Source organism: Trachypithecus francoisi, unplaced genomic scaffold (genome assembly GCF_009764315.1).
Source record: "Trachypithecus francoisi isolate TF-2019V2 unplaced genomic scaffold, Tfra_2.0 Lachesis_group5, whole genome shotgun sequence".
Lineage (NCBI taxonomy): Eukaryota > Metazoa > Chordata > Mammalia > Primates > Cercopithecidae > Trachypithecus > Trachypithecus francoisi.
In genome coordinates, this window is record NW_022681470.1 from 149,062,278 (window position 1) to 149,086,009 (window position 23,732).

The window sequence follows — 23,732 nt, forward strand, 5'->3', positions numbered from 1 at the left end:
GAAGCGGGGCGGAGCCTGAGCCGCACCGCCCTCCCAGAAGGCTTTGGGAGGCGGCGGCGCGACTCAGGCGACTGGTTGGTGCCAGGGAAGATGGCCGCGCCGGAGCCGAGGCGCTAGGGAAATTCGCATAGCGGACGCCCGCTGGGCTTCGTGCACGGGCCGGCCAGGTGAGTGCAGGGCTGCGCGGGCCCGGCGAGGGCGGACGGACCCCTTACCGCATCAGTGGACCCCAGGGAACGCGGCGCGGGCGTGGCGGGGCCTGCGGGGTCAGGGGGCGTGGCCGGGAGCAAAGGCTGCTGGGTAGGCGGCCCGGGGCGCGGAGCTGGGGCTCCGGGTTTGCGGCGGAAACTCGCAGGAGGCCTGAGGCCCGCGGGGCGGGGGTCGGGGCGGGGCCTAAGGAGAGTTTGGGGCGGGGTTGAAGGCACTTGGTTGGACTTGGGTGGGGTCCTGGAGTGGGTTTGGGATTCCCGGGGTGTAGCCGGGGACTGGGGGTCTGTAGAGGCAGGGCCTGGAGACTGGGGGTTATCGGTACGGGGCCTGGAGAGGGAATAGGGTGCCTAGGGTGGAGACTGGGGACTGCGGAGTTATAGGGGTCTGGAAAGGGTGTAGGGTCTCTGGAGATCGGGGGTTATAGGGGCGGTGCCTGGAGAGGCTGAGGCGTCCCTGGGATGAAGCCTGGTATTTGGGGTTATAGGGGCAGGACCTGGAGAGGTTCTGGGGTCCCTAGGATGGAACCCGGAGATTTGGGGTTATGGGGGCGGGGCCTGGAGAGGCTATTTGTCGCTGGGATGAAGCCTGGTGTTTGGGGGCCATAGGGGAAGGGCCTGGAGAGTACATGGGGTCCCCGGAGTGGAGCCTGGGGACTGGGGAGTTTTAGGGGTGAGACCTGGAGAGCTAATGGCATTGGAGGCTGGACCTGGAGAGTGCATGGGACCCTTACGGTGAAGCCTGAGAATTTCGGGTGAGGCCGTAGGCTCAAGGGGTGAATTGAAGTGTGGGAAGCAAAGGGTGTCAGGGGCGGGACTGAAAGACTTTTAGGGGCTTGCGGCGGATCCTTGGGGCTCTGGGGCAGACCCTGAAGAAGTAGGGAACTGGAGTTAGGGCTTGAGGAAGATGGAGTTGGTGGTCATTCCAGTCTCACTGGGTTTTTGCCTCTGAAGCAAAACAGCCCGTCCAGATGTCAGGCGCTTAGAAAGCCCCGAGGAGATGCTCCCTCTGTTCCCTGTCACACTCAGCCCCCGCCTCGGCCACAGCTGTTCCCTGTGACACTCAGCAAGCCCCTTAGCCCCAGCACACCTGCCCGGCCTTGGCCACAGGGAACCGCCCTTCTGCTTGCCTGTCTGTGGGTTCTTCCTTCGGGAGAGACCCAGGGTCCGCCTGCTGCCCCCATCATCACTCACCTGGGCCAGTGCAGACTCTTCGCCGCATCTGCCAGCTGTGCCCTTGGCTCCTGTGGTACGTTCCCCAGACAGCCAGAGGGGTCCTGGTGAAACCCAAATAGGTCCCAGCCCTCCCAGGCTCCCACCTTGCTGAGGGTAGAAGCCCACCAGCCCAGGACTGGCCCTGACCTCTCCATGTTCCCCCTCGGCCCCAGCCCCATAGGCAGCCGGGAACACCCAGGCTCTGTCTGGCCTCTGGGCCTTTGCATCGGCCATTCCCTCCACCGCAGGCCTCCATCGTTTACCCACTTCCGGCCTGGCATGCCCTGGGTGCTCAGCCAACATAGCTGACCCGCCACACCCCCCTCCGGCAGGAGCTGGTGACTGCCCTCATGTGTGACTTGCGGCGGCCAGCGGCAGGTGGGATGATGGACTTGGCCTACGTCTGTGAGTGGGAGAAATGGTCCAAGAGCACCCACTGCCCGTCGGTACCCCTGGCCTGCGCCTGGTCCTGCCGGAATCTCATCGCCTTCACCATGGACCTGCGCAGCGATGACCAGGGTGTGTCCCCCCCCATCCCCCGCTTCCCCTCCCGGCCGCACAGTGTCCCGCCCTGTTCCCCAGGTGCCCGGCACACTGCCATGCGGGGACTCGGTCTCTCAGGCCGCCCCTCACTCTCCCCGGCCCTCCTCTGTAACTTGGGAGAGAGCCTCAGCCTCCTGGGGTACAGAGAGTGGATTCAGTGCTCCCCAACCTGGGGCCGGGAGACATGAGATCGCCCCGTGTGCGAGATCGAATGGGGCTGGGCCGGTGGTTGACGGAGGCTTGTTGGAGACACCTGCCCCAGTTTTCCAGACGGCGTGTGTCACTGTTTGGTTTTTGAAAGGTACGTGGTGGCTGTGCCCATCTTCTCTCCATTGTTCGAGTAATAGGCACTCGTAATGTGTGGTCATTAGAGAAAATTAGAAAACCACAGAAAACTGGAATCAAATCAGGGCGAAAAATGCCCCCTATTACCTGCTGTGGAGAGCCTCCCACTGTTCATGTTTTGGGGTCATTTTCTTCTAATCTGGTTTTAAAGATGCGGCGTGGCACCTCACAGGCCTGCTCAGTTCCTGCGGGGGAACAACCTGTTCCCTGAGCTGTCGACCCGACTGACAGCAGCTCCGTGACCTCCCCGGGGTGGGACACGCACTGGCTTCCCTGGAGCCTGCCCGGGGTCATCGTCCTCTCCTCCAGGCCATGGCGCCAGGCCGTGCTGACCATGTCCTGTCCCCACAGACCTGACCCGCATGATCCACATCCTGGACACGGAGCACCCCTGGGACCTGCACTCCATCCCCTCAGAGCACCGCGAGGCCATCACCTGCCTGGAGTGGGATCAATCAGGTGAGGCCCTGGTCCCACGTGGCTGGGCGTAGCGACCTGGATCCTGGAGCAGGGGTCCCGTTTCCCCGGTCAGTCTGGAGTCCAGCACTGGGTCTGGAGCCCCTGGTCTGCGGCTTTGCAGGTGCTGCTCTTCCCGCAGTGCCCTGAATCATTCTTGTTCAGGGTGTCTCAGGGCGTCTCTGGAGTGTGCCTCATGCCCCCTGCCGCTCTGCCCTACCTGGGCTGAGACCTCTCCACCGGGCTGGCTCCCCCAGGCGCTCTGCCCGTCCCTGGAAGGTTCGCAATGCTGGCTTCTTGCCCTCAGGCTCCCGGCTCCTGTCAGCAGACGCCGACGGGCAGATCAAGTGCTGGAGCATGGCGGACCACCTGGCTAATAGCTGGGAGAGCTCGGTGGGCAGCCTGGTGGAGGGGGACCCCATTGTGGCCCTATCCTGGCTGCACAACGGTGTGAAGCTGGCCCTGCACGTGGAGAAGGTGAGTGTCCCGCCCGAGTGAGTGGGTGAGGCGGATGAGATGTTACCCCGCCCAGCCACCCACCGGCCCCTCTCCTCTCCATCAGCAGCATCCCCTCGTTTTTTGAACCTTGCACTTGGCTCCCACCTGTAGTCAGACTGTCATTAGCACCTGTGTATTCAGTGGGTTCCTCCTTTAACTGAGGATGGCCGTTCTCAGTGAGTCGTCTCTTTCACTGGAGGCTACTGTCCTTAGCTAGCTGCTTGTATCACTGGTGGCCACTGTCTTCCGAATGCAGCCCACCCTCTGATTTAGTAACATCCCAGAGTCCCTCTCTCTGCTCCCTGTGATTCAGCCCCACAGTTAAGAGTAGACATGGCCAGGGTTGGCGGGGGCACCTGGGTTCAGGCTCTGACTCCACACCTCCATGTGTCAGTGTCCTCACTGACGGCGGGGTCTCGGTGGTGTTCCTGGCAAAGGCCCCACAGCCACCCCGGGGCGTGCCTCTGCGTCTGCTTGCGCTGGGGCTCTTGCAGGAACTAGGAGGCCCTCCTGGAGGGATGCAGTGGACCAGATCTTTTCTCTCATCCCTTCCTGAGTCTCTCCCCAGGGACCGCCGTTGTCACCGCGTGGCTGCAGTGCACACAACACCAGCTTCATGCCACCGGGCCCTCCAGGGCGTACTCCCCACCCTGCTGTCCCTGTTTGTCTGTGTTTCTTGGTTTTGGTAACAGTTTTATTGGGATAGAGTTCACAGACCACAGAACTAACCCACTGAGAGTGCACAGCCCACACGGTCCAGAGGCTTCGCATAACTCACCATGCTGTGCAGCCACCACCACAGCTAACCTCAGACCTTTATCGTTTTTTTGTTTGTTTGTTTGTTTGAGACTGAGTCTCGCTGTATCCCCCAGGCTGGAGTGCAATGGCGCCATCTTGGCTCACTGCAACCTCTGCCTCCTGAGTTCAAGCGATTCTCCTGCCTCAGCTTCCTGAGTAGCTGGGATTACAGGCACCTACCACGCCTGGCTAATTTTTGTATTTTTTTAGTAGAGATGGGGTTTCACCATGTTGGCCAGGCTGGTCTCGAACTTCTGACCTCAGGTGATCCGTCTGCCTCAGCTTCCCAAAGTGCTGAGATTAGAGGTGTGAGCCAGTGTGCCCGGCCAGACCTTTATCTTGTTTGTTTTTTGAGACAGGGTCTTGCTCTGTGACCAGGCTGGGGTGTAGTGGTGCGATCTTGGCTTGCTGCGGCTTCTCCCTCCCGGGCTCCAGCGATTCTCTGGCCTCAGCCTCCCGAGTAGCTGGGACTACAGGCATGTGCCACCACACCTGGCTAATTTTTTGTATTTTTAGTAGAGATGGGGTTTCTCCATGTTGGTCAGGGTGGTTTTGAACTCCTGACCTCAGGTCATCCGCCTGCCTCGGCCTCCCAAAGTGCTGGGATGACAGGCATGAGTCACTGCGCCCAGCTTCAGACCATTCTCATCACCCCAAAAGGAAACCTGGTCCCCATCCTGTGTCACCCCGATCCATCCCCCCCCCAGCCCCCAGGACCCAGCTGTCTCTGTGGATCTGCCTGTCCTGGACATTTCATATAAACGGGACCACACACCGCGTGGCCTTCTGTGTCTGGCGTCTCTCACTGAGTGTGACGTCCTGAAGGTGCATCCTCGCTGTGGCCTGAGTCAGAGCCTCGCTTTTTAAAATAACCAAATATATTTTTTCTTTTTTTTTTTTTTTTTTGAGGCGGAGTCTTGCTCTGTCGCCCGGACTGGAGTGCAGTGGCCGGATGTCAGCTCACTGCAAGCTCCGCCTCCTGGGTTCACGCCCTTCTCCTGCCTCAGCCTCCTGAGTAGCTGGGACTACAGGCGCCTGCCACCTCGCCCGGCTAGTTTTTGTATTTTTTAGTAGAGACGGGGTTTCACCGTGTTCGCCAGGATGGTCTCGATCTCCTGACCTCATGATCCGCACGTCTCGGCCCCACAAAGTGCTGGGATTACAGGCTTGAGCCACCGCGCCCGGCCTTTTTTTTTTTTTTTTTTTTTTTTTTTTTGAGACAGAGTCTTGCTCTGTCACCCAGGTTGGAGTGCAGTGGCGTGATCTTGGCTCACTGCAACCTCCACCTCCCGGGTTCAAGCGATTCTCCTGCCTCAGCCTTCCGAGTAGCTGCAATGACTGGTGCCCACCACCATGCCCGGCTAATTTTTATATTTTTAGTAGAAATGGGGGTTTCACCATCTTGGCCAGGCTGGTCTCGAACTCCTGACCTCGTGATCCACCTGCCTCGGCCTCCCAAAGTGCTAGGATTACTGATGTGAGCCACTGCACCCGGCCAAATATTTGTTTTTTAATTATATTAATAACAGGCACATGTGCTCCTTTAAAAGACCCTCAAACAGGCTGGCCTGCGACCCACACAGACGTGTGCGGTGTGGCACCAGATGCTTCCCTCGTCACCATGGCAACCACTCACCGCCAGGCCTGGCTTGTTGCCTGGACTTCTGGACCTGCTTCTTGCTATAAAAAGTGTTTTTTTTTAACTTGTAACTAGAGTGGATCTGTATGATAAGTATGATACCCACTTTTCTCTCCCTCGCGTCTTTTCACAATAGAGACATTTTTCTTGTTCTGTTTTGTTTTTTGTTTTTGAGACAGAGTTTCACTCTTGTTGCCCAGGCCAGAGTGCAATGGTGCGATCTCGGCTCACTGCAATCTCCATGTCCTGGATTCAAACGATTCTCCTGTCTCAGCCTCCTGAGTAGCTGGGATTATAGGCACCCACCAGCATGCCCAGCTAATTTTTTTGTATTTTTAGTAGCGACAGGGTTTCACTATGTTGGCCAGGCTGGTCTTGAACTCCTGACCTCAGGGGATCCACCCACCTCAGCCTCCCAAAGTGCTGGGATTACAGGCATGAGCCACCGCCCCGGCCGAGACCCCATCTCTTAAAAGACTCTTGTTGAAAGAAGGGTGGATGTTTTTGTTTGTAAATAATGACTTGACAAATTTGATTTGAAACCAAATAGTGCCCACCGCAGCCGCTGGTGCTTACACAGCACTTCCTGAGTGCTGCAACTCAGGTCTGCACGGTGCGTCCCAGGGCCACACAGACCCCACCTGGGTTTGTGATTGGGGCACATTGGCACCAGCTGCCCGGCTGCTTGTGTGCTGCACGGCAGAGCCAGAGCCAAGTCATTGCAACAGGGACCACCTGGCTCCCAGAACCGAGCATGCCGATTTCGGTCCCTTTACAGAAAGAAGAGGTGACTCCTGTTGTACACACGTTCACCCATTTAATCCTCCCCACTGTCCTCCAAAGCAAAGGTGCCATTCCTTCCACCTTTCAGATGAGGAGACGGAGGGTCAGAGGGGACCACATCCCACACGGCTCAGGTGGCTGAGTCAGGATCTGAACCCAGGTGCATACTCCCCTGGCTTCTGCGTGATTCTTCTGTGTGAGTGTTCCTCGGGGTCACAGGGGGCAGCCCCCATGAGCCTGAGCGGCCCCACCTCCTTCCCTTCTCCACAGTCAGGTGCCTCCAGCTTCGGGGAGAAGTTCTCCCGAGTGAAGTTCTCACCGTCGCTCACGCTGTTCGGCGGCAAGCCCATGGAGGGCTGGATCGCAGTGACGGTCAGCGGCCTGGTCACCGTGTCCCTGCTGAAGCCCAGCGGGCAGGTGCTGACGTCTACCGAGAGCCTGTGCCGGCTGCGCGGCCGTGTGGCCCTGGCGGACATCGCCTTCACGGGCGGCGGCAACATCGTGGTGGCCACGGCGGACGGCAGCAGCGCGTCGCCCGTGCAGTTCTACAAGGTGTGCGTGAGCGTGGTGAGCGAGAAGTGCCGCATCGACACGGAGATCCTGCCCTCCCTGTTCATGCGTTGCACCACCGACCTGAACCGCAAGGACAAGTTCCCCGCCATCACCCACCTCAAGTTCCTGGCCCGGGACATGTCGGAGCAGGTGAGCAGTCGCGGGCCGTCACGTGGGCTGGCAGGCTTGGAGTGGAGCGCTGCTTCTCAGGGTCCTGGAGGTGGAGACCCACACGGGCCGTGGGCTAAACCAAGGTGTGGGCAGGGCCGGTCCCTCCTGGGGGCTCCAGGGGAGAACTCCCATTTCCTACCTTTCCCAGCATCTGGAGGTGCCCAATCCCTCGGCTCGGGGCCCCTTCCTCCCGCTTCACGGCCACAGCGCAGCCCGTTCCTGTCTCTCTGAATCTCCCCTTCCCACATCCTTTCGTGAGGACTCTGTGAAGACACTGGGGGCCCTGGACCCCCCGCAACATGCTCTCCCATCTCAGTGTCCTGAACTGAATCCCAACCACAGGTCCCTTCTGTGTGCGACGCGGCCCAGCCATAGGTCCTAGAGCTGAGGATGGGATGTCCTGGGGACCACTGTTCAGCCGACCACATCAGGTCGCCTGGATTTCCATTGTAATTAGGAATCAGTAACGCCCCAAACTCCTAGAAGCTCCTGACTTGGTTCCCTCTGTCCCTTTGCTCTCCCTGTGGGAGGGCACCATCCGGGGACATTTGCGTTCCTGTGAGTGGATGTTGGGCTCTGGGGACAGGCAGGCCTGGGCTGGAATCCAGGAGGGCCCCGAGGGGCAGGCGTGGCCCCAGGGTCCCATGGCTCAGGCTCTGGTCGCGTGGCCAGCACAGCAGTGCCGGGTCTGCCCTCACCCCCACCTCCCCGTAGGTGCTTTTGTGCGCGTCCAGCCAGACCAGCAGCATCGTGGAATGCTGGTCCTTGCGCAAGGAGGGGCTTCCCGTGAACAACATCTTCCAGCAGATCTCCCCCGTGGGTGAGTCTCCCAGCCGGCTGCGGGAGGCCCTGGGCCTGCCTTTGGGGGCAGCTGGTTTTAATTTGGAGGCGGGTCTCGCTCTGTCACCCAGGGTGGTCCTGAACCCCAACCCTAAGTGATCCTCTTGCCTTGACCTCCAGTAGTGCTCGGATCTGGGGCGTGACCCCCGTGCCTGCCGGCATTCTGAGTGTGTTAGGCGGTAGACTCTTCCATCCTTCCACTCCCGCCGCAGCGGCTGCCACCATCCTATGTGGAGCCGGGCTCAGGGGCATCGCTGCCCCCCCGAGCTCACCCAGCAGGGACACCGTGAGGGCTGCAGGCGTGCGGGCGGCTGTGGAGTGTGGGTCTGTGGGCGGGGCCGTCAGGCAGCAGGGCACAGGCCAGACTGGGCGGGGGCGGTGTACGGAATCCTCCAGAAGCTGGTTCAGGGAGAGGAAACCGCGGCTCAGAGGGTCAGCCGAGGCTGCTGAGAACATGCCCCCCACCCCACCCCTGCCCCCACCCACCTCCCCAGCAGCCTCTCCTGGGGCCCCCATTCCCATCTCTATCTGCCCGATGGGCCCCCTGCACCCACGGAGTCAAGCCCGTCACCCCCACCTCTGGCACAAAATCTGGGGCTGGAGCGAAGCAGGGACGCCCGCCTGCCATGACTGGTGGCCAGAACAGCCACTTGGTTTTCAGAGCCTCGGAGGCTGCGGGCCCGGTTTTCAGGCTGGCTTCCACCCTGGAGAAGGGAGGTGTTTTCTTGGCAGACGAGCCTAGGCATTTGCCGATTAGCGCTAATGGACCCTGGAGTGGCCGGACGTGTGGGCAGGTGCTCCTCAGAAGCCACTAATGAGCCCGTGTCAAGAGGCCCCGATGGCTCCCGGGGCCTGTAGGTGGTTACGTCAGCTGCCCATTGTGGCCGCAGGGGCAGTAAAGGTGAAGAGGGCGGCTGCCCATTCCTTCCCCCGGGCCTCATAGTGAGTCACCAGGCAGTTGAAGAGGGCCACTGCCGTTCCTTCCCCCAGGCCTTGTTGGGCCTCGTTCCTTCCCCCGGGCCTTGTGGTGAGTCACCATGCAGTTTGAGCTGCGCTGGTTCCTATGGCAGCACCTGGCGCCACCCCGCGTGGCAAGCAGGGCTGCAAGGACCCTCAGCTTCACTGCCCGGTACCCCCGCTGGGCACATCTGTGTCCACCGTCTGCCCACAGCCAGACCACCGGGCAGTCCCAGGCTCCAACGCTCCTCCTCATCTCCTGCAGCCATCCTCACCTGCTGGCCCAGCTCCTACTCGTCCCTGAGAGCCACGTCTCACACGCACGCCACAGCCTTTCTTGGGTCTCACGTCCCCGGCAGCTGGGGGCCACTGGGACACAGTCCCTGACGCACCCATCTCTCCCCCCACCGCCCCACGTGCCCACCATGCCAGGCTTCGGTCCCCACGGCGCCCAGCTCTTCACCCACTGCCCCACGTCCCCACTTAGCAGCTTAACCTCTCACTGCTTCAAGTCCCCTGTCATTTAGAAATGCTGACCGCAGCCGTCAGTTGGATGGAGGAGGGGACGTAAATCAGGCTGTGAGGGCGCCCTGGGCACCAGCTGGGCGTGTGCTCATCATGGCAGCTGCTTCACTCAGTGCTGGGGCGCTGAGTTTCCTGTCTTTCCTGTGAGAGGCTCAATTCCATGAGGGCCAGCCACCCCGACCACTGTGTGCCTCCAGACATCTCAGCCACTCTCTGGGCCTCAGTTTCCCCCGGGGAATGCTGCTCATGGGACCCCTGTACAGGTTTGCAGGAGCTCAAGGCTCTGTGACCGTGATACCCCGTCCAGAGCAGAGACCTCATGACGCGGGTGGCACAGAGCAGCTGTGTGGTCGTCAGCTTCAGCCAAGTAGCAAGCCAGCCCCAAACCGAGCAGCTCAGACCAGCAGCCCTGCACTGGTTCTGTGGCTGGGCTGCCTCAGCTGCTCTGTCCTGGTTCCTGTGTGTTTGCAGTCAGCAGCCGAGGTGGCGTGGCCTGTCCACTGGCCCCACATGCTCCAGCAGGCTGACTGGCTGCCCTCAGTGTCCCACAAGCAGCAAGAGCAGGACCCCCCCCGCACATGCTCTCTGGGCTTCCGTTTTTTGTTGTTGTTGTTTTGTTTTTGACTTAGGCTCTCCCTGTGTTGCCCAGGCTGGAATTCAGTGGCTTGATCTCAGCTCACTGCAGCCTCATTCTCCTGGGCTCAAGCAGTCCTCCTACCTCAGCCTCCTGAGTTGCCGGGACTACAGGCGTGCACAGGCGTGCACCACCACATCCAGCTAATGTTTGTTGTACTTTTTGTAGAGACGGACTCTTGCTGTGTTGCCCAGGCTGGTCTTGGACTCCTGGGCTCAAGCCATCCTCTGGCCTTGGCTTCCCAAAGTGCTGGGACGGCAGCCGTGAGCCCAGGTGCCCGGCCGTGTCACATTTGCTACCACTCGGCCGGCGATTCCCAGAAGCCTCTGCCCTGCTGGGAGGAGCTGCGTCTTCACGCAGAGGCTGCCAGGCAGCAGATCTGTGGGTGCGACCGTCCCGCGTGGCTTTATTGTGTGGGGAGCCTGGAATTGTAGTTGAGGAGGGATGGAAGTCCCAGCTCAGCTGACTGAGGTCGAGTGAGTGTTAGGGTTTGCATGGCCACAGGTCTGGGGTGGCGCCGTCTCCCCACTGTCCGCTCCATCAAGGGGGTGAGACGGTGCCACCCCACAGATTTCCACGCAATCCCGGGGCCACATCCCGTTGGCCCGCTGTGAGTCACGTGCCCGTCCCGGAACCAATCTGGCCGAGGCACGGAGCGCTGGGATTGGCCAGGCCTCGTCTTCCGGGCGTGGGAGTGGGGCTACGTGAGACCAGGGAGGGGCCCTGGGCGGTTTGCATGCCCGGCCCTCGTGGGCTCCTGCAGCTGCTTCTCAGCCTGTCTTCACTCCATTACCTTCCTGTTTTCCTGCCCCTGATTTTTCAGTTGGCGACAAACAGCCCACGATTCTCAAATGGCGGATCCTGTCGGCCACCAATGACCTGGACCGTGTGTCGGCCGTGGCGCTGCCCAAGCTGCCCATCTCGCTCACCAACACCGACCTCAAGGTGGCCAGCGACACGCAGTTCTACCCTGGCCTCGGTACGGTGGAGTCAGCGGCAGCCACTCGGCCTCAGCTCACACCGGGGGAGGTGGGCCCTGAGCGCAGGCCACGGGGCCGTGGGAGCTCACACCGGGGGAGGTGGGCCCTGAGCACAGGCCACAGGGCCGTGGGAGCTCGGCCTCCTGGGCTCTGATGGGTTCCCGATTAGGAGGCAGACGTCATCTTTCGGGATCTGTGAGGCTGGCAGACAGGTCCAGTGCTCTTTAATTTTTTTTTTTTTTTGAGGCAGAGTCTCGCTCTGTCACCCGGACTGGAGTGCAGTGGCCGGATCTCAGCTCACTGCAAGCTCCGCCTCCCGGGTTTACGCCATTCTCCTGCCTCAGCCTCCCGAGTAGCTGGGACTACAGGCGCCCGCCACCTCGCCTGGCTAGTTTTTGTATTTTTAGTAGAGAGGGGGTTTCACTGTGTTAGCCAGGATGGTCTCGATCTCCTGACCTCGTGATCCGCCCGTCTCGGCCTCCCAAAGTGCTGGGATTACAGGCTTGAGCCACCGCGCCCGCCAGTGCTCTTTAATTTGTAAAGAGTCATTGCAAGACAACAAGGCAGCATGGGGAACTTGGGGGTGGAACTCCTTTCCGGGTAGGCGGCACCTTTCCTCTGGGCGCTGCAGCAGCTGTACTGTGGGTCCTGAGCTCAAACCGTGGTGTCCGTGCCCCTGAGTGAGTCTGTGCACTCTTCAGTGCTGACCCTGTTTGCTCAGCTGTAAAGTGGGGGCAAGTCTGCCCTAGCTCAGGCCCCTCCCTTCCCCCAGCTCCCATTCTCCCCTGGTTCACTGGAAAGAGCGTTTATCAAAACCCGCTCAGGGTGCAGGACTGTTCCTCGGAGCCTGCAGAGAGGGTCAGGGGATGCGGTTCTGTGCTCCAAAGCCCTTGGTTTATGCTCCATTTTCCAGCCTCTCTACTGCAGCGACTCCTTTCATATCCTCTTTTCCATGAGCTTTGGGCTCTGGACCCCATCTCCCCCTGGCCTTCATGCAGAGGCAGATCCCAGTGTGACTGAGAGCCCCAGCCCACCACCACCCTAAGATGCCTCTCTTTGGGATGCCAGGAGCCCCACCCCTTGGTCCCCCACTTGTAGCACCCTCCTCCCCTGTGCTCCTGGAGTGGTACGTCAGCCAGGACATGGCCCCAGCTGTGAGGGGCTGGGGGCAGTGTGGCCAAGGCTGCTGGCTACTGCTCCCCTGGTGCTCTGGGGCTTTGTAACTGAAGAAAGAGCAGCTGGGGGCACGGGTACTGGATGCCGGGGAGGGCTCATTTCTGGGCGGGCAGCCTTGGCTCTCCACACCCTGCAGAGCAGGCGGCCCTCCCCAGGTGGGCGTGTCCCGGGCCCTGCCCATGCCTAAGCAGTGCCTGTGCCCCGCAGGGCTGGCCTTGGCCTTCCACGACGGCAGCGTCCACATCGTGCATCGGCTCTCACTGCAGACCATGGCCGTCTTCTACAGCTCCGCAGCCCCAAGGCCCGTGGACGAGCCCGCCATCAAGCGCCCCCGCACCGCGGGCCCCGCCGTCCACTTTAAGGCCATGCAGCTCTCCTGGACCTCACTGGCCCTGGTGGGCATTGACAACCAGGGGAAGGTGAGCTGCTTGTGTGCGTGGAGCTGGGCCTGTGGGGTGCCAGAGGGAGCGCCCCGCTGGGGAAGGGACCGCAGGTGCAAGCCTCTCGCCAGCCCCTGCCTGCGCCGCCTTGTCTGTGTCATGGGTTCATCTCGTTGAGCGAGGTCACTGGGGTGGCTCACAGCGCATATGAGGAGCTTCGTAGCTAGGAGCTGCTGAGAGGATCGCCTTTCACGAGGTGGACTCCTCAGTTAAAGGAGACGAGTGTAAGCCTGGCTCTGCATCCAGCCCAGTCGGGGCTCGGGGATTTTCCTTCCCTGTTCCCAGAGGCGTTGTCCATGACCCTGACAGAAAGGTACAGGCAGTACAGACACGTGCACACACACAGGCTGGCACGCCCACATGCCCACAGGCATGACTGGCCCGTGGGTTGGTCTGGAACCTCCGGAGTAGGCTCAATAAAGAGCCATGCTTCCCTCATTGCTTCCAGGGTGGGCCCAGAGCGACCTGGAGAGGAGCTGGAGGTCCCTTCCCCGCCCCCCACAACACGCACCTCAACCCCGGGGCCCCATGCCCCTCCCGGCTGAGGTTGCAGCCCCACGTCTCACCCGGCTCTCCCTGGGCTCTGTCTCTGGCAGCTGAGTGTGCTCCGCCTCTCGCCTTCCATGGGCCACCCGCTGGAAGTGGGACTGGCACTGCGGCACCTGCTTTTCCTGCTGGAGTACTGCATGGTGACCGGCTATGACTGGTGGGACATCCTGCTGCACGTGCAGCCCAGCATGGTGCAGAGCCTGGTGGAAAAGCTGCACGAGGAGTACACGCGCCAGACCGCTGCCCTGCAGCAGGTGGGGTCATGTGGCAGGTGGGGCCCCGTGGCAAGTGGGGTGGCCCTGCAGCAGGCAGGGGCCCCATGGTCAGTGAGGGGCCAGCAGCGGGGGGGGTCCCTGCAGCAGTTGTGGAGGTCTCCACAGCAGACGTGGGGGTCCCCGTGGCAGATGGGGTTGTGGCAGCTGTGGTGGGTCCCTGTGGCAGATCAGGGGCTCTGTGGCAGGTGGAGGGCAGGAGGGGCAGGTAGCCTATGAGGTGAGGCTATGCGTGGGGTGTGCACCCAGAGGCCCGTCCGGCAGGTGAGGCTGTGCGTGGGGTGTGCACCCAGAGGCCCGTCCGGCAGGTGAGGCTGTGCGTGGGGTGTGCACCCAGAGGCCCGTCCAGTAAAGCTGCACCTCAGAGGAGCACTTTGTTCCCCTCCTTACCTGGGACGTTTCCTCTGTAACACGTTAAGCCCCACAGGTAAGGCCTGATACCCCCGGGATGGCTGCCTTCTCCAGTGTTCCCAGTCTGGGGGTGTCTTTCTAAGTCGTACTCTCAGAATATGACGGTTCCAGGGTGCACACCAGGCAGGCCCGTGGTGTGGGGCCTCAACTAGCACAGTCAGAAGATGAACACATGGAGGCCCGCCCGTTGGAAGGAGAGGAGAGGGCGGACACGGAGGCCCGCTCATTGGAAGGAGAGGAGGGGACACGGAAGCCCGCCCGTCAGAAGGGTGTCTTGCAGTGATGTGGTCACGCACCTGCAATCTCAGAGTGTCTGTGAAAGACCTCAGCTCTAACGAGCTCGTCTGGCACCTGCACATGGGACCAGCCCTCTAAACCTCAGTCGTATTCCTCTGTGCCGCCAAGAACCAATACGAAGATAAAATGGGAAAAAATCCCACTCACAGCACAGCCTGCCGAGAGACGTGGGAGACCCAGGCAGGGGCTGCGATGCTAAACCCCGGCACGGCTGGGATCCGTAGCCAGTGACGGCGCTTGTGATGGCGAGGCCCCACTCTCTCCCTCCTTGGGCCCTCACTGCATGCCAAGCGTTTAATTTTTGTTTTTTAGTTATTTCTGTTTTTTGTAGAGATGCGGTCTCCTGTGTTACACGGGCTCTGCAACTCCCAGCCTCCAGGAATCTTCCAACCTCAGCCTCCCAAAATGCTTCAGCTCATTAATTCTTTCTCGCTAGATCAGGGTCTCCCTGCAGGCACCGAGGACATCGGGGGCTGGAACAGCCTCTGGGGTGGGGGCGTCCTGTTGAGCAGCCTCCTCGGCCTCCACTTGTCAGGGGCACCCCCAGTGGTGACAACTAGAAATGTCTGCAGACATCACCAGGACCCCCCAGCCGGGGCAGAGCCGCTCCCAGCTGAGACCCGGCACCTGGTCCTGTGTGGCCGGTCCTCTGCGCCTGTTTTGCTACGAGGTTTCTGAGGTGCAGAGGTGAAGCACCTTGCCCAGCTCACCGAACACCTGGGCTCAGGGTCGGACTGCTCTTCTCCCCCCTGGAGCCTTGGCGGGCGCCTCTGCCCCGGCCCTTTGGGGTGACGCGGCTTCCTGCCCCCAGGTTCTCTCCACCCGGATCCTGGCCATGAAGGCCTCGCTCTGCAAGCTGTCGCCCTGCACGGTGACCCGCGTGTGCGACTACCACACCAAGCTCTTCCTCATCGCCATCAGCTCCACCCTGAAGTCGCTGCTGCGCCCCCACTTCCTCAACACGCCCGACAAGAGCCCCGGCGACCGGCTGACCGAGATCTGCGCCAAGATCACTGACGTCGGTGGGTCCTGTGCCCAGGGCCTCGAGGCTCCCTTTTTGTCTTTATTATTTATTGCTTTTACTCTTTTGAGATAGGGTCTTATTCTGTCACCGAGACTGGAGTACAGTGGCACAATCTCAGCTCATTGCGGCCTCAGCCTCAGCTCTGCCTCCCTGGTTCAAGTGATTCTCCTGCCTCAGCCTCCCAAGTAGCTGGGATTACAGGCCTGCACCACCACGCCTGGCTGATTTTTGTATTTTTAGTAGAGATGGGGTTTCACCATGTTGGCCAGGCTGGTCTCAAACTCCTGACCTCAAATGACCCGCCTGCCTCAGCCTCCTAAAGTCCTGGGATACAGCCTAAAGGCTGGGATTACACCACGCCCAGCCTTTTAGAGACAGGGTCTCCCTGTGTCATCCAGGTTGCAGCACGGTGGCATAGTTACAGCTCCGTGCAGCGTCTGCCTTCCAGGCTCAAGCAGTCTTCTCGCCTCAGCCTCTGGAGTAGCTGGGATTACAAGTGTGCGCCACACACGCAGTTTTTAATTTTTTGTAGAGACAAGGTCTCACTGTGATGCCCAGACTGGTCTTGACCTCGTGAGCTCAAGCGATCCTTCCACCTCTCTACCCCTGGGGGCTGAGATGCTACTCCCAGGCCGAGACCCGGCACCTGGGTCCTGTGTGGCCGGTCTGCTGCTGCTTCCATTTTGCTGTAAGGGGACTGAGGCCGAGAGGCCAAGCAGCTCACCCAGCACGTGGTGTCCCGCTCGCCTCGGCCTCCCAGAGCGCTGGGATTATAGGCGTGAGCCGCTTGCTTGGCAGGCTGTTTCTTTTAAAAATTAGTGTTGCCGGGTGCAGTGGCTCACGCCTGTCATCCCAGCACGTTGGGAGGCCGAGGTGGGCAGATCATGAGGTCAGGAGATCGAGACCATCCTGGCTAACATGGTGAAACCCCATCTCTAATAAAAATACAAAAATCAGCTGGGCACGTTGGCAGGTGCCTGTGGTCCCAGCTACTCGGGAGGCTGAGGCAGGAGAATTGCTTGAACCCGGGAGGCAGCGCTTGCAGTGAGCTGAGATTGCGCCATTGTACTCCAGCCTGGGTGACAGTGTGAGACTCAGTCTCAAAAAATTAAAAAATTAGGGTTATTGTTTATGTCTGGAGTACCCAGCTCACTGTGGGCCCGTGACGCTCCTGGTAGCTGGGAGCTGTGTGCACAGTAGTTTTTTTTGTGGGACCACCGTAGTCACCATCCAACAGGCATCTGTTGGGTGTGTAACCGGCGCCAGGTGCTGGGCCAGCGTGGCTGCAGCTGCAATGTGGACACACCCCTGTCTTCACAGAGTTCACCTGGAGCAGGGGGCAGATGTACACCAGCGGGCCAGGCCTGAGCAGTGGTGGCCCTGGCATGGGGACCTGCCCACGCCAAGGCCTGCAGGCCGAAAGAAGTGGCCCCCAGATGGGCAGGCAGTGGGCTCCTGGTTCCTCCCTGGCAATGCCATCGCCCCCTTCTCATTCCCACTGTGGGTCTCATTCCCGCAGTGTCCTGGCACTGGGTGGGCACTCGGTGCAGGTCAAAGGACTAAGGGGTGCAGTTAGGTCACTCTCTGTGTACAAGAAGCCTGAGCTGACCCAACCCATGTCTCCTTGCAGACATTGACAAGGTCATGATCAACCTCAAGACGGAGGAATTTGTCCTGGACATGAACACACTGCAGGCGCTGCAGCAGCTCCTGCAGTGGGTGGGCGACTTCGTGCTCTACCTGCTGGCCAGCCTACCCAACCAGGTGCGCTGCGCTCGCCACTGAGGCCGCGCTAGCTGAGGCCCCGCCCCTCATCAGGGCCCTGCCTCCTGGCCCCGCCCCTCACCTGAGTCCTACCTCCATGGCCTGCCCCTCATCTGGGCCCTGACTCCCTGGCCCCGCCCTTTATCTGGGCCCTGCCTCCCTGGCCCCGCCCGTCATCTGGGCCCTGCCTCCCTGGCTCCGCCCGTCATCTGGGCCCTGCCTATCTGGCCCCGCCCCTCATCAGGGCCCTGCCTCCCTGGCCCCGCCCCTCATCAGGGCCCTGCCTCCCTGGCCCCGCCCATCATCTGGGCCCTGCCTCCCTGGCCCCGCCCATCATCTGGGCCCTGCCTCCCTGGCCCCGCCCATCATCTGGGCCCTGCCTCCCTGGCCCCGCCCATCATCTGGGCCCTGCCTACCTGGCCCCGCCCCTCATCAGGGCCCTGCCTCCCTGGCCCCGCCCATCATCTGGGCCCTGCCTCCCTGGCCCCTCCCTTCATCTGGGCCCTGACTCCCTGGCCCCTCCCCTCATCAGGGCCCTGACTCCCTGGCCCCGCCCCTCATCAGGGCCCTGACTCCCTGGCCCCTCCCTTCATCTGGGCCCTGACTCCCTGGCCCCTCCCTTCATCTGGGCCCTGCCTCCTTGGCCCTGCCCGTCCCCGGGCCCTGCCGCCCAGGCCCTGCCCCTCAAGACCACTTCAGCCCCACCCCTACTTGGAGCGCCACCTCCTGACACTGTCTATTCTCAAAGCTCCACTTCCTAGCCCGTCCATCCTGAAGCGCTGCCCCACCTCGGAGCCTTCACTTCCACGAAGCTTCTACAAAAAACTCTTCCTTGGCCACACTTTTTCTGCCCATTCTTGAAGCCCCGCCTCCCAGACCCTGCCCCTTCTCAGTCCCACCCTTTACCCTCCCCAGCTCCCTGTGCAGGGGGCGGTTAGGGGGGCGTTGGCGGCTTTGAAATCATCAAGTCTCCATCCACACCCCCACCTTCCAGTATGGGGCCTGTGTGCCCCTGATCAGGGCTCCAGCCTCCCCCCGCCCACACACTCTGTTCTGCCCCAACTGGGAGCTCTCCCCAAGCTTCATTCTGCCCTGGGGCCCCGGTCTCTCCACCCGCGCCCATCGGGACGGTTTGAAGTCTCTCTCTTCTGTTTGTGGGACTTGAGGCTGCCAGGTCCTCTCGGCTCCCAGTACAGCCACCGGGGCACTCAGCTGTGGGAGGGGGCGGCTGCTCCTCCACGTGCAGGTGGGGATGTTGGCCTCAGCCAGAGCTGCTTCTTAGTCCTGTGGAGGCTCAGCGATGGGACAGCTCTCCAGATGGGGCTGTCGTGGACCCTGCAGGGCGCTGAGCAGTGTCCCCAGCATCCACCCACTCTGTGCCAGGAGCACCCGAGTCCTGACCACCACAAACGTCCCAGACCCTGTCCATTCCCCCCAGGTCGGGGTTCCACCAAACCCGACAGACTTCATCCCATCACCATCTGCCCCCCCTGCCGCCCAGCCACTCTGATGCCTCTTTCCGCCAGGGCTCCCTGCTGAGGCCGGGCCACAGCTTCCTGCGGGATGGCACCTCGCTGGGCATGCTTCGGGAACTGATGGTGGTCATCCGCATCTGGGGCCTGCTGAAGCCCAGCTGCCTGCCCGTGTACACGGCCACCTCGGACACCCAGGACAGCATGTCCCTGCTCTTCCGCTTGCTCACCAAGCTCTGGATCTGCTGTGAGGCCCCCTGCCCTCTGCTCCTCTCCCTACCAACACACACCGTGTCTGAGCCCCTCATCAGAACATAAGCCCCTGCAGGTGGTAATGGCTCTGCCTTGATCTCTGCCATTTCCCCGGTTCCCAGCACAGGTCCGTGCTCGGTGTGGGTGCTTTTGGGATGGCAGCTACTCCCAGGCACCTGTGTGCTGTCTCTCCTTGTCAGGCTGTGTGTACGTGAGGAGGCTGGGTTGGGTCGTTTTTACATCCCAGTGTCTGGAGAAGGCACAGTGCTTCCCACATACTGTGTTTTTTTTTTTTTTTGAGATGGAGTCTTGCTCTGTTACCCAGGCTGGAGTGCAGTGGCTCGATCTCAGCTCAATGCAGGCTCCACCTCCTGGGTTCACGCCATTCTCCTGCCTCAGCCTCCCGAGTAGCTGGGACTATAGGCGCCGGCCACCACGCCCGGCTAACTTTCTGTATTTTTAGTAGAGACGGGGTTTCGCAGTTTTTGCCAGGATGGTCTCCATCTCCTGACCTTGTGATCCACCCGCCTCGGCCTCCCAAAGTGCTGGGATTATAGGCGTGAGTCACCGCCCCCGGCCAGCTTCCCACATACTTTTCAAGTGAATGAGGGAGTCTCATGACTGAGGCCAGAGAGGGTGAGAGAACCCTGGGGTCACCCAGCCAGGCAGGCAGAGCCGGGACCCCAACCTGGTGCTCCTGAGCTGGAGGGGCTCCCAATGCGTCCTGGGTGGCGGGGCGGTGCCCCAGGCAGGGTTGCTCCAGGCAGAGGTGCCGAGACCTTGGCCACCCCTCTCTGCAGGTCGCGATGAGGGCCCAGCGAGCGAGCCGGACGAGGCGCTGGTGGACGAGTGCTGCCTGCTGCCCAGCCAGCTGCTTATCCCCAGCCTGGACTGGCTGCCCGCCAGCGACGGCCTGGTCAGCCGCCTGCAGCCCAAACAGCCCCTACGTCTGCAGTTCGGCCGGGCGCCCACACTGCCTGGCAGTGCTGCCACCCTTCAGCTCGACGGCCTCGCAAGGTGCGTGTGTCCCTGCATTGGTCCCCAAACACACCTCCCTCCATGCCCTGCCCCAGGGCCCCCGGAATCCACACAACTCCCTCCCTCCATGTCCTGCCCTAGGGCCCCCCAGTCCACACAGCTCCCTCCCTCCATGTCCTGCCCCAGAGCCCCCCGAATCCACACAGCTCCCTCCCTCCATGTCCTGCCCCAGGGTCCCCCCTGAATCCACACAGCTCCCTCCCTCTGTGTCCTGCCCCAGGGCCCCTGAATCCACACGGCCATGACTGCTGCTTCCTTCCAAGTGCCCCTAACGCCATACCCTAGTGGCGTCCCTGCTTGTTCGTGAACCACCACCCACGCGGGCACCTTCCATTCACCCTCTCGCTGCCCCCACCGCCCCCGCCCCGACGGTCTTGCTCTGTCGCCCAGGCTGGAGGGCAGTGGTGCTATCTTGGCTCAGTGCAACCTCTGCCTCCCAGGTTCAAATGATTCTCCTGCCTCAGTCTCCTGAATAGCTGGGATTACAGGTGTTGCCACCACACCTGGGTATTTTTTGTATTTTTGGTAGAGACGTGGTTTCGCCATGTTGGCCACGCTGGTCTTGAACTCCTGACCTCAGGTGATCTACCCGCCTCGCCCTCCCAAAGTGCTGGGGTTACAGGCGTGAGCCACCCCTCCGGCCTTGCCTTGGTTTTTACTGATTGTGTGGTGGCCTTGCTGTGCAAGGTGCCCTTAGTTTCTGCCCTTAGTCTCTGGTCTCTCTGGATGTCAGGCCTCACCGTAAATCCCCCTATTGATGGAGAGAGACGCCATAGCATGGCCCAGGGCCCCGCTGAGCACAAACACCTCACCTGAAGGATCTCCCGGGGTTACGAGGTCACCTGCAGGGTTCAGGGCTGGCCTTTCTCTGGAACATGCAGGGTTTGGACAACCCAAGCCTGCTGAGATCACCCCGGCCACCCAGCAGCCCTGTGGGGTGGGACCTTGTCACCCACTTCATGGTGAGGAAACCCAGCCTGGAGAGGGTGGGACCTTGTCACCCCACTCGTCTGGGGGTCACGTGGTCAGGAAGTGGTCAAGTCCGGATTTGAACCGAGGCCCATGGGACCCCCAGCCCGTGTCCGATATGCGTTTGGCAAGGAGCACATGCAAACCCTCTGAGCCGCTGATGGCTCACAGCTGGAATTTTAGAAAACACAGATGAGCAAAAGGAAGAAAATGAAGGGAACTTCCAGTAGCCTGGCTCCGGGACCTGCAGGGAAGGCGCCCCCGGCCTGGCCCCAGGACCTCCAGCATTCTCTTCCTCGTGCTCCCTGTGGGAGGCTCCTCCTAGTGAGTCACGCACGAGGGTTTGGGTTTCAGGAAGACTTGATGGAAAGAGGACAGTTACGTCAGAGGCTTGTAAACTGGGAAAATTTCAAATATTTAATGAGAGCAGAATAAGCCGGCCCACCCCTACCCAGACCCAGGCCCCCTACCCGCCACCAAGGGCAGCTTTTGCCACCAGAATCTTGTTGTACAGAGGTCCCGGCGCCCCCAGGCCAGGTGTCTGGACTGAGGCGGTGTGGAAGCCCCACATACCCCCTTCTGTAAGTCTCAAATGGGAGCGTCTCAAGCACCTTGTCCGCTTTCTGGGCACCTGTGTGGGCCCCGTCCCCTTTACTGGGCCCCTGAGCCTCAGGCTTCCCAGGCACCTGGGAGACTGACCCTCCTCCGTGTGTGGGGGGCCCCACACGCTTTACTGGGCTTGTCTCAGGTGGTCCCGCACCTCCCACCTAACTGTTCACAGACACCTGGGCCCACCTGGCAGATGGTGTGAGGCCAGCCACCCCCTCCGACCACGCCCGTGGACAGATGCCAGAACCTGGCCTCATGGTGCCCAGGCCTTTCTCACGCTCTCCCCTCTCCCGCTAGGGCCCCAGGCCAGCCCAAGATCGACCACCTACGGAGGCTGCACCTTGGCGCTTGCCCCACGGAGGAGTGCAAAGCCTGCACCAGGTGAGGGGCCCTAAGCCCGCTGACTCCCAGAGCTCTGCCGCCTGGGATGGCCCAGCTGATTCCAGCCAAGGCTCCAGACGGTCGGGCATGGTAGGGGAGCGTGTCCCAAAGGGAGTGCTGGAGCCGGGATCCCAGGATGTGGAACAGTTAACTTGGCGTGGGGGGGCTAGTTCAGAGAGCAGCCTTCCTGGTGGGTGCGACAGCGTGGGCAGAAGCCCTGTGGCAGGTGGGAGCACAGGGAGCAGGTGTGAGGGACGGCGGGCAGAGGGAGGCCCACACGGAAGTAGGAGCCCACCCAGCGCCTGCCTCCCTGCAGGTGCGGCTGTGTCACCATGCTCAAGTCACCCAACAGGACCACAGCAGTGAAGCAGTGGGAACAGCGCTGGATCAAGAACTGCCTGTGTGGCGGGCTCTGGTGGCGGGTGCCCCTCAGCTACCCCTGAGTCCGGCTGCTGCAAGAGCCACCGCTCTCCCTGGACGCTCCTTGGCGCAGTTAACCTCAGCCCACCTGGCAGGGCTGTCGAAGGCCACGGGCCGGACGCCTGCGTGACCAGCAGAGCTGCTGAGGAAGCCCCTGCCTTTGTCCAGCTAGGCCCGTGGCCCACATACCGCCCTCCCAGGACCCCCAGATCCCTGGACCATCCGCATCCAGAGGACCGTCTGTGACGGCCGGGGGTCCCCACGGACCTCGGGGTGACTCGGCTCAGGCCCCTGCCTCGGTTTTCTTGCCTCTCCTGCGGAGAGCGCTGAACCTGGACAAGCTGCAGCTGGAAAGGGCAGGTCCAATAAACACCCTCTGCGCCCAGGCCCCCGACCCCACCCACAACCTCGGTGTGGTGCCCAATAAATGCCCAGGCCACCGACCCCACCCACCACCTCGGTGTGGTGCCCGGGAGCCTGTGTCCTCTTGGCCTGTCTGTAAATCAGTATGTATGGGGCACCTAGTGGATGCCAGGCCCGGGGCGTCCAAAGTGAGCAGTGGGGACAGGACACAGCAGGCCGGGTGGGTGGGATGGGGCAGCCGTCAGGGTAGCTTTTGTCCAGGCCTGCATCTGCCTGTCTGTGTGGTGTCTTTGCCTGTCAGTATACTGTCTCTACGTAGCTGACATCTCTGCCTGTCTCGTGTGGTGTCTCTGCCTGTCTATATACTGTCTCTCCATATGTCTGCGTGTCTCTGGCATCTGCCTGTCTCCGTGTGGTGTCTCTGCGTATCTCTACTGTCTCTGCATGCTCTCCTTGTCTCTGCATGTCTCTGGTATCTCTGCACTTCTCTGTGTACTATCTCTGTGTCTCTGCGTGCTGTTTCTCTGTCTCTGCCTGGCTCTGTCCCTGTCGTGTTCCTCCAGCCGCTCTCTGCTGGAGGCTGCTTAGTCCCTGGGCCAAAGTTTCTGCCATTTCTGCCACTGTCCCCAGGGGTCCCGGACGCCTTCTGCCTCTGGCAAGCACTTCTTCCAATTAGGCTGTGTTCCCGTGGCGGGAGGCCTTCCCAGCACAGTGGCGCCCTGCTGTGTGCCGACGGACTCCTTTCTGCAGCTCCGGGGAGGGCAGCGAGGGTGGGTTGAGTGCCCAGTGCTGGCTCGCGAGGCGGGAGCTCAGGCGCCCCATCACCTGGCCAAGGCACCCCCACTTTAAAGCCCGCCTGCCCACCGCTGCAGACTCCAGGCTCTGCTGGGACACCAGGCCCCATCTCACTGCCCACCTGGCCACCCTCTGAGGGAAATGTCAGCCCCGAGGGCAGCCCCCGGCCCCACTCCTACAACCTCCTCTCGTGCTGGGGCGTGTGTGGGTCTCCATCTCCTCGAGTCACTCACGTGTGCGGGGCGCCCGGTGGATGCCAGGGGTGTCCAAAGCCGGTGACGGACAGAGCACAGTGGTCCTGGTGGGTGGTTGGGGGCCCAGCTGCCACAGGGCGGCTTTTGTCTGGGTGCCTCTGCGG

The 23,732-nt window shown here is 61.5% G+C and overlaps 1 protein-coding gene across 6 annotated transcripts; it reads left to right on the forward strand.

Annotated features, from left to right (window-relative positions):
* The first annotated feature begins 16 nt into the window (after window positions 1–16).
* Window positions 17–22,706, forward strand: MED16 (mediator complex subunit 16). Of its 6 annotated transcripts, XM_033197839.1 has the most exons (16): window positions 17–167; window positions 1,754–1,940; window positions 2,661–2,768; window positions 3,073–3,242; window positions 6,754–7,185; window positions 7,921–8,026; window positions 10,986–11,141; window positions 12,526–12,737; window positions 13,355–13,561; window positions 15,099–15,309; window positions 16,942–17,075; window positions 18,602–18,794; window positions 19,600–19,816; window positions 21,713–21,796; window positions 22,113–22,196; window positions 22,312–22,706. In XM_033197839.1, the coding sequence occupies exons 2-16, from the start codon at window positions 1,772–1,774 to the stop codon at window positions 22,460–22,462; spliced, it is 2,634 nt and encodes an 877-aa protein (XP_033053730.1). In that variant the 5' UTR covers window positions 17–167; window positions 1,754–1,771; the 3' UTR covers window positions 22,463–22,706. The 6 variants fall into 6 exon arrangements, with proteins under 6 accessions (XP_033053730.1, XP_033053724.1, XP_033053726.1 ...); XM_033197833.1 differs by having other exon boundaries at window positions 22,113–22,706; XM_033197835.1 differs by having other exon boundaries at window positions 31–167; window positions 1,670–1,940; window positions 22,113–22,706.
* Window positions 22,707–23,732: the final 1,026 nt, after the last annotated feature.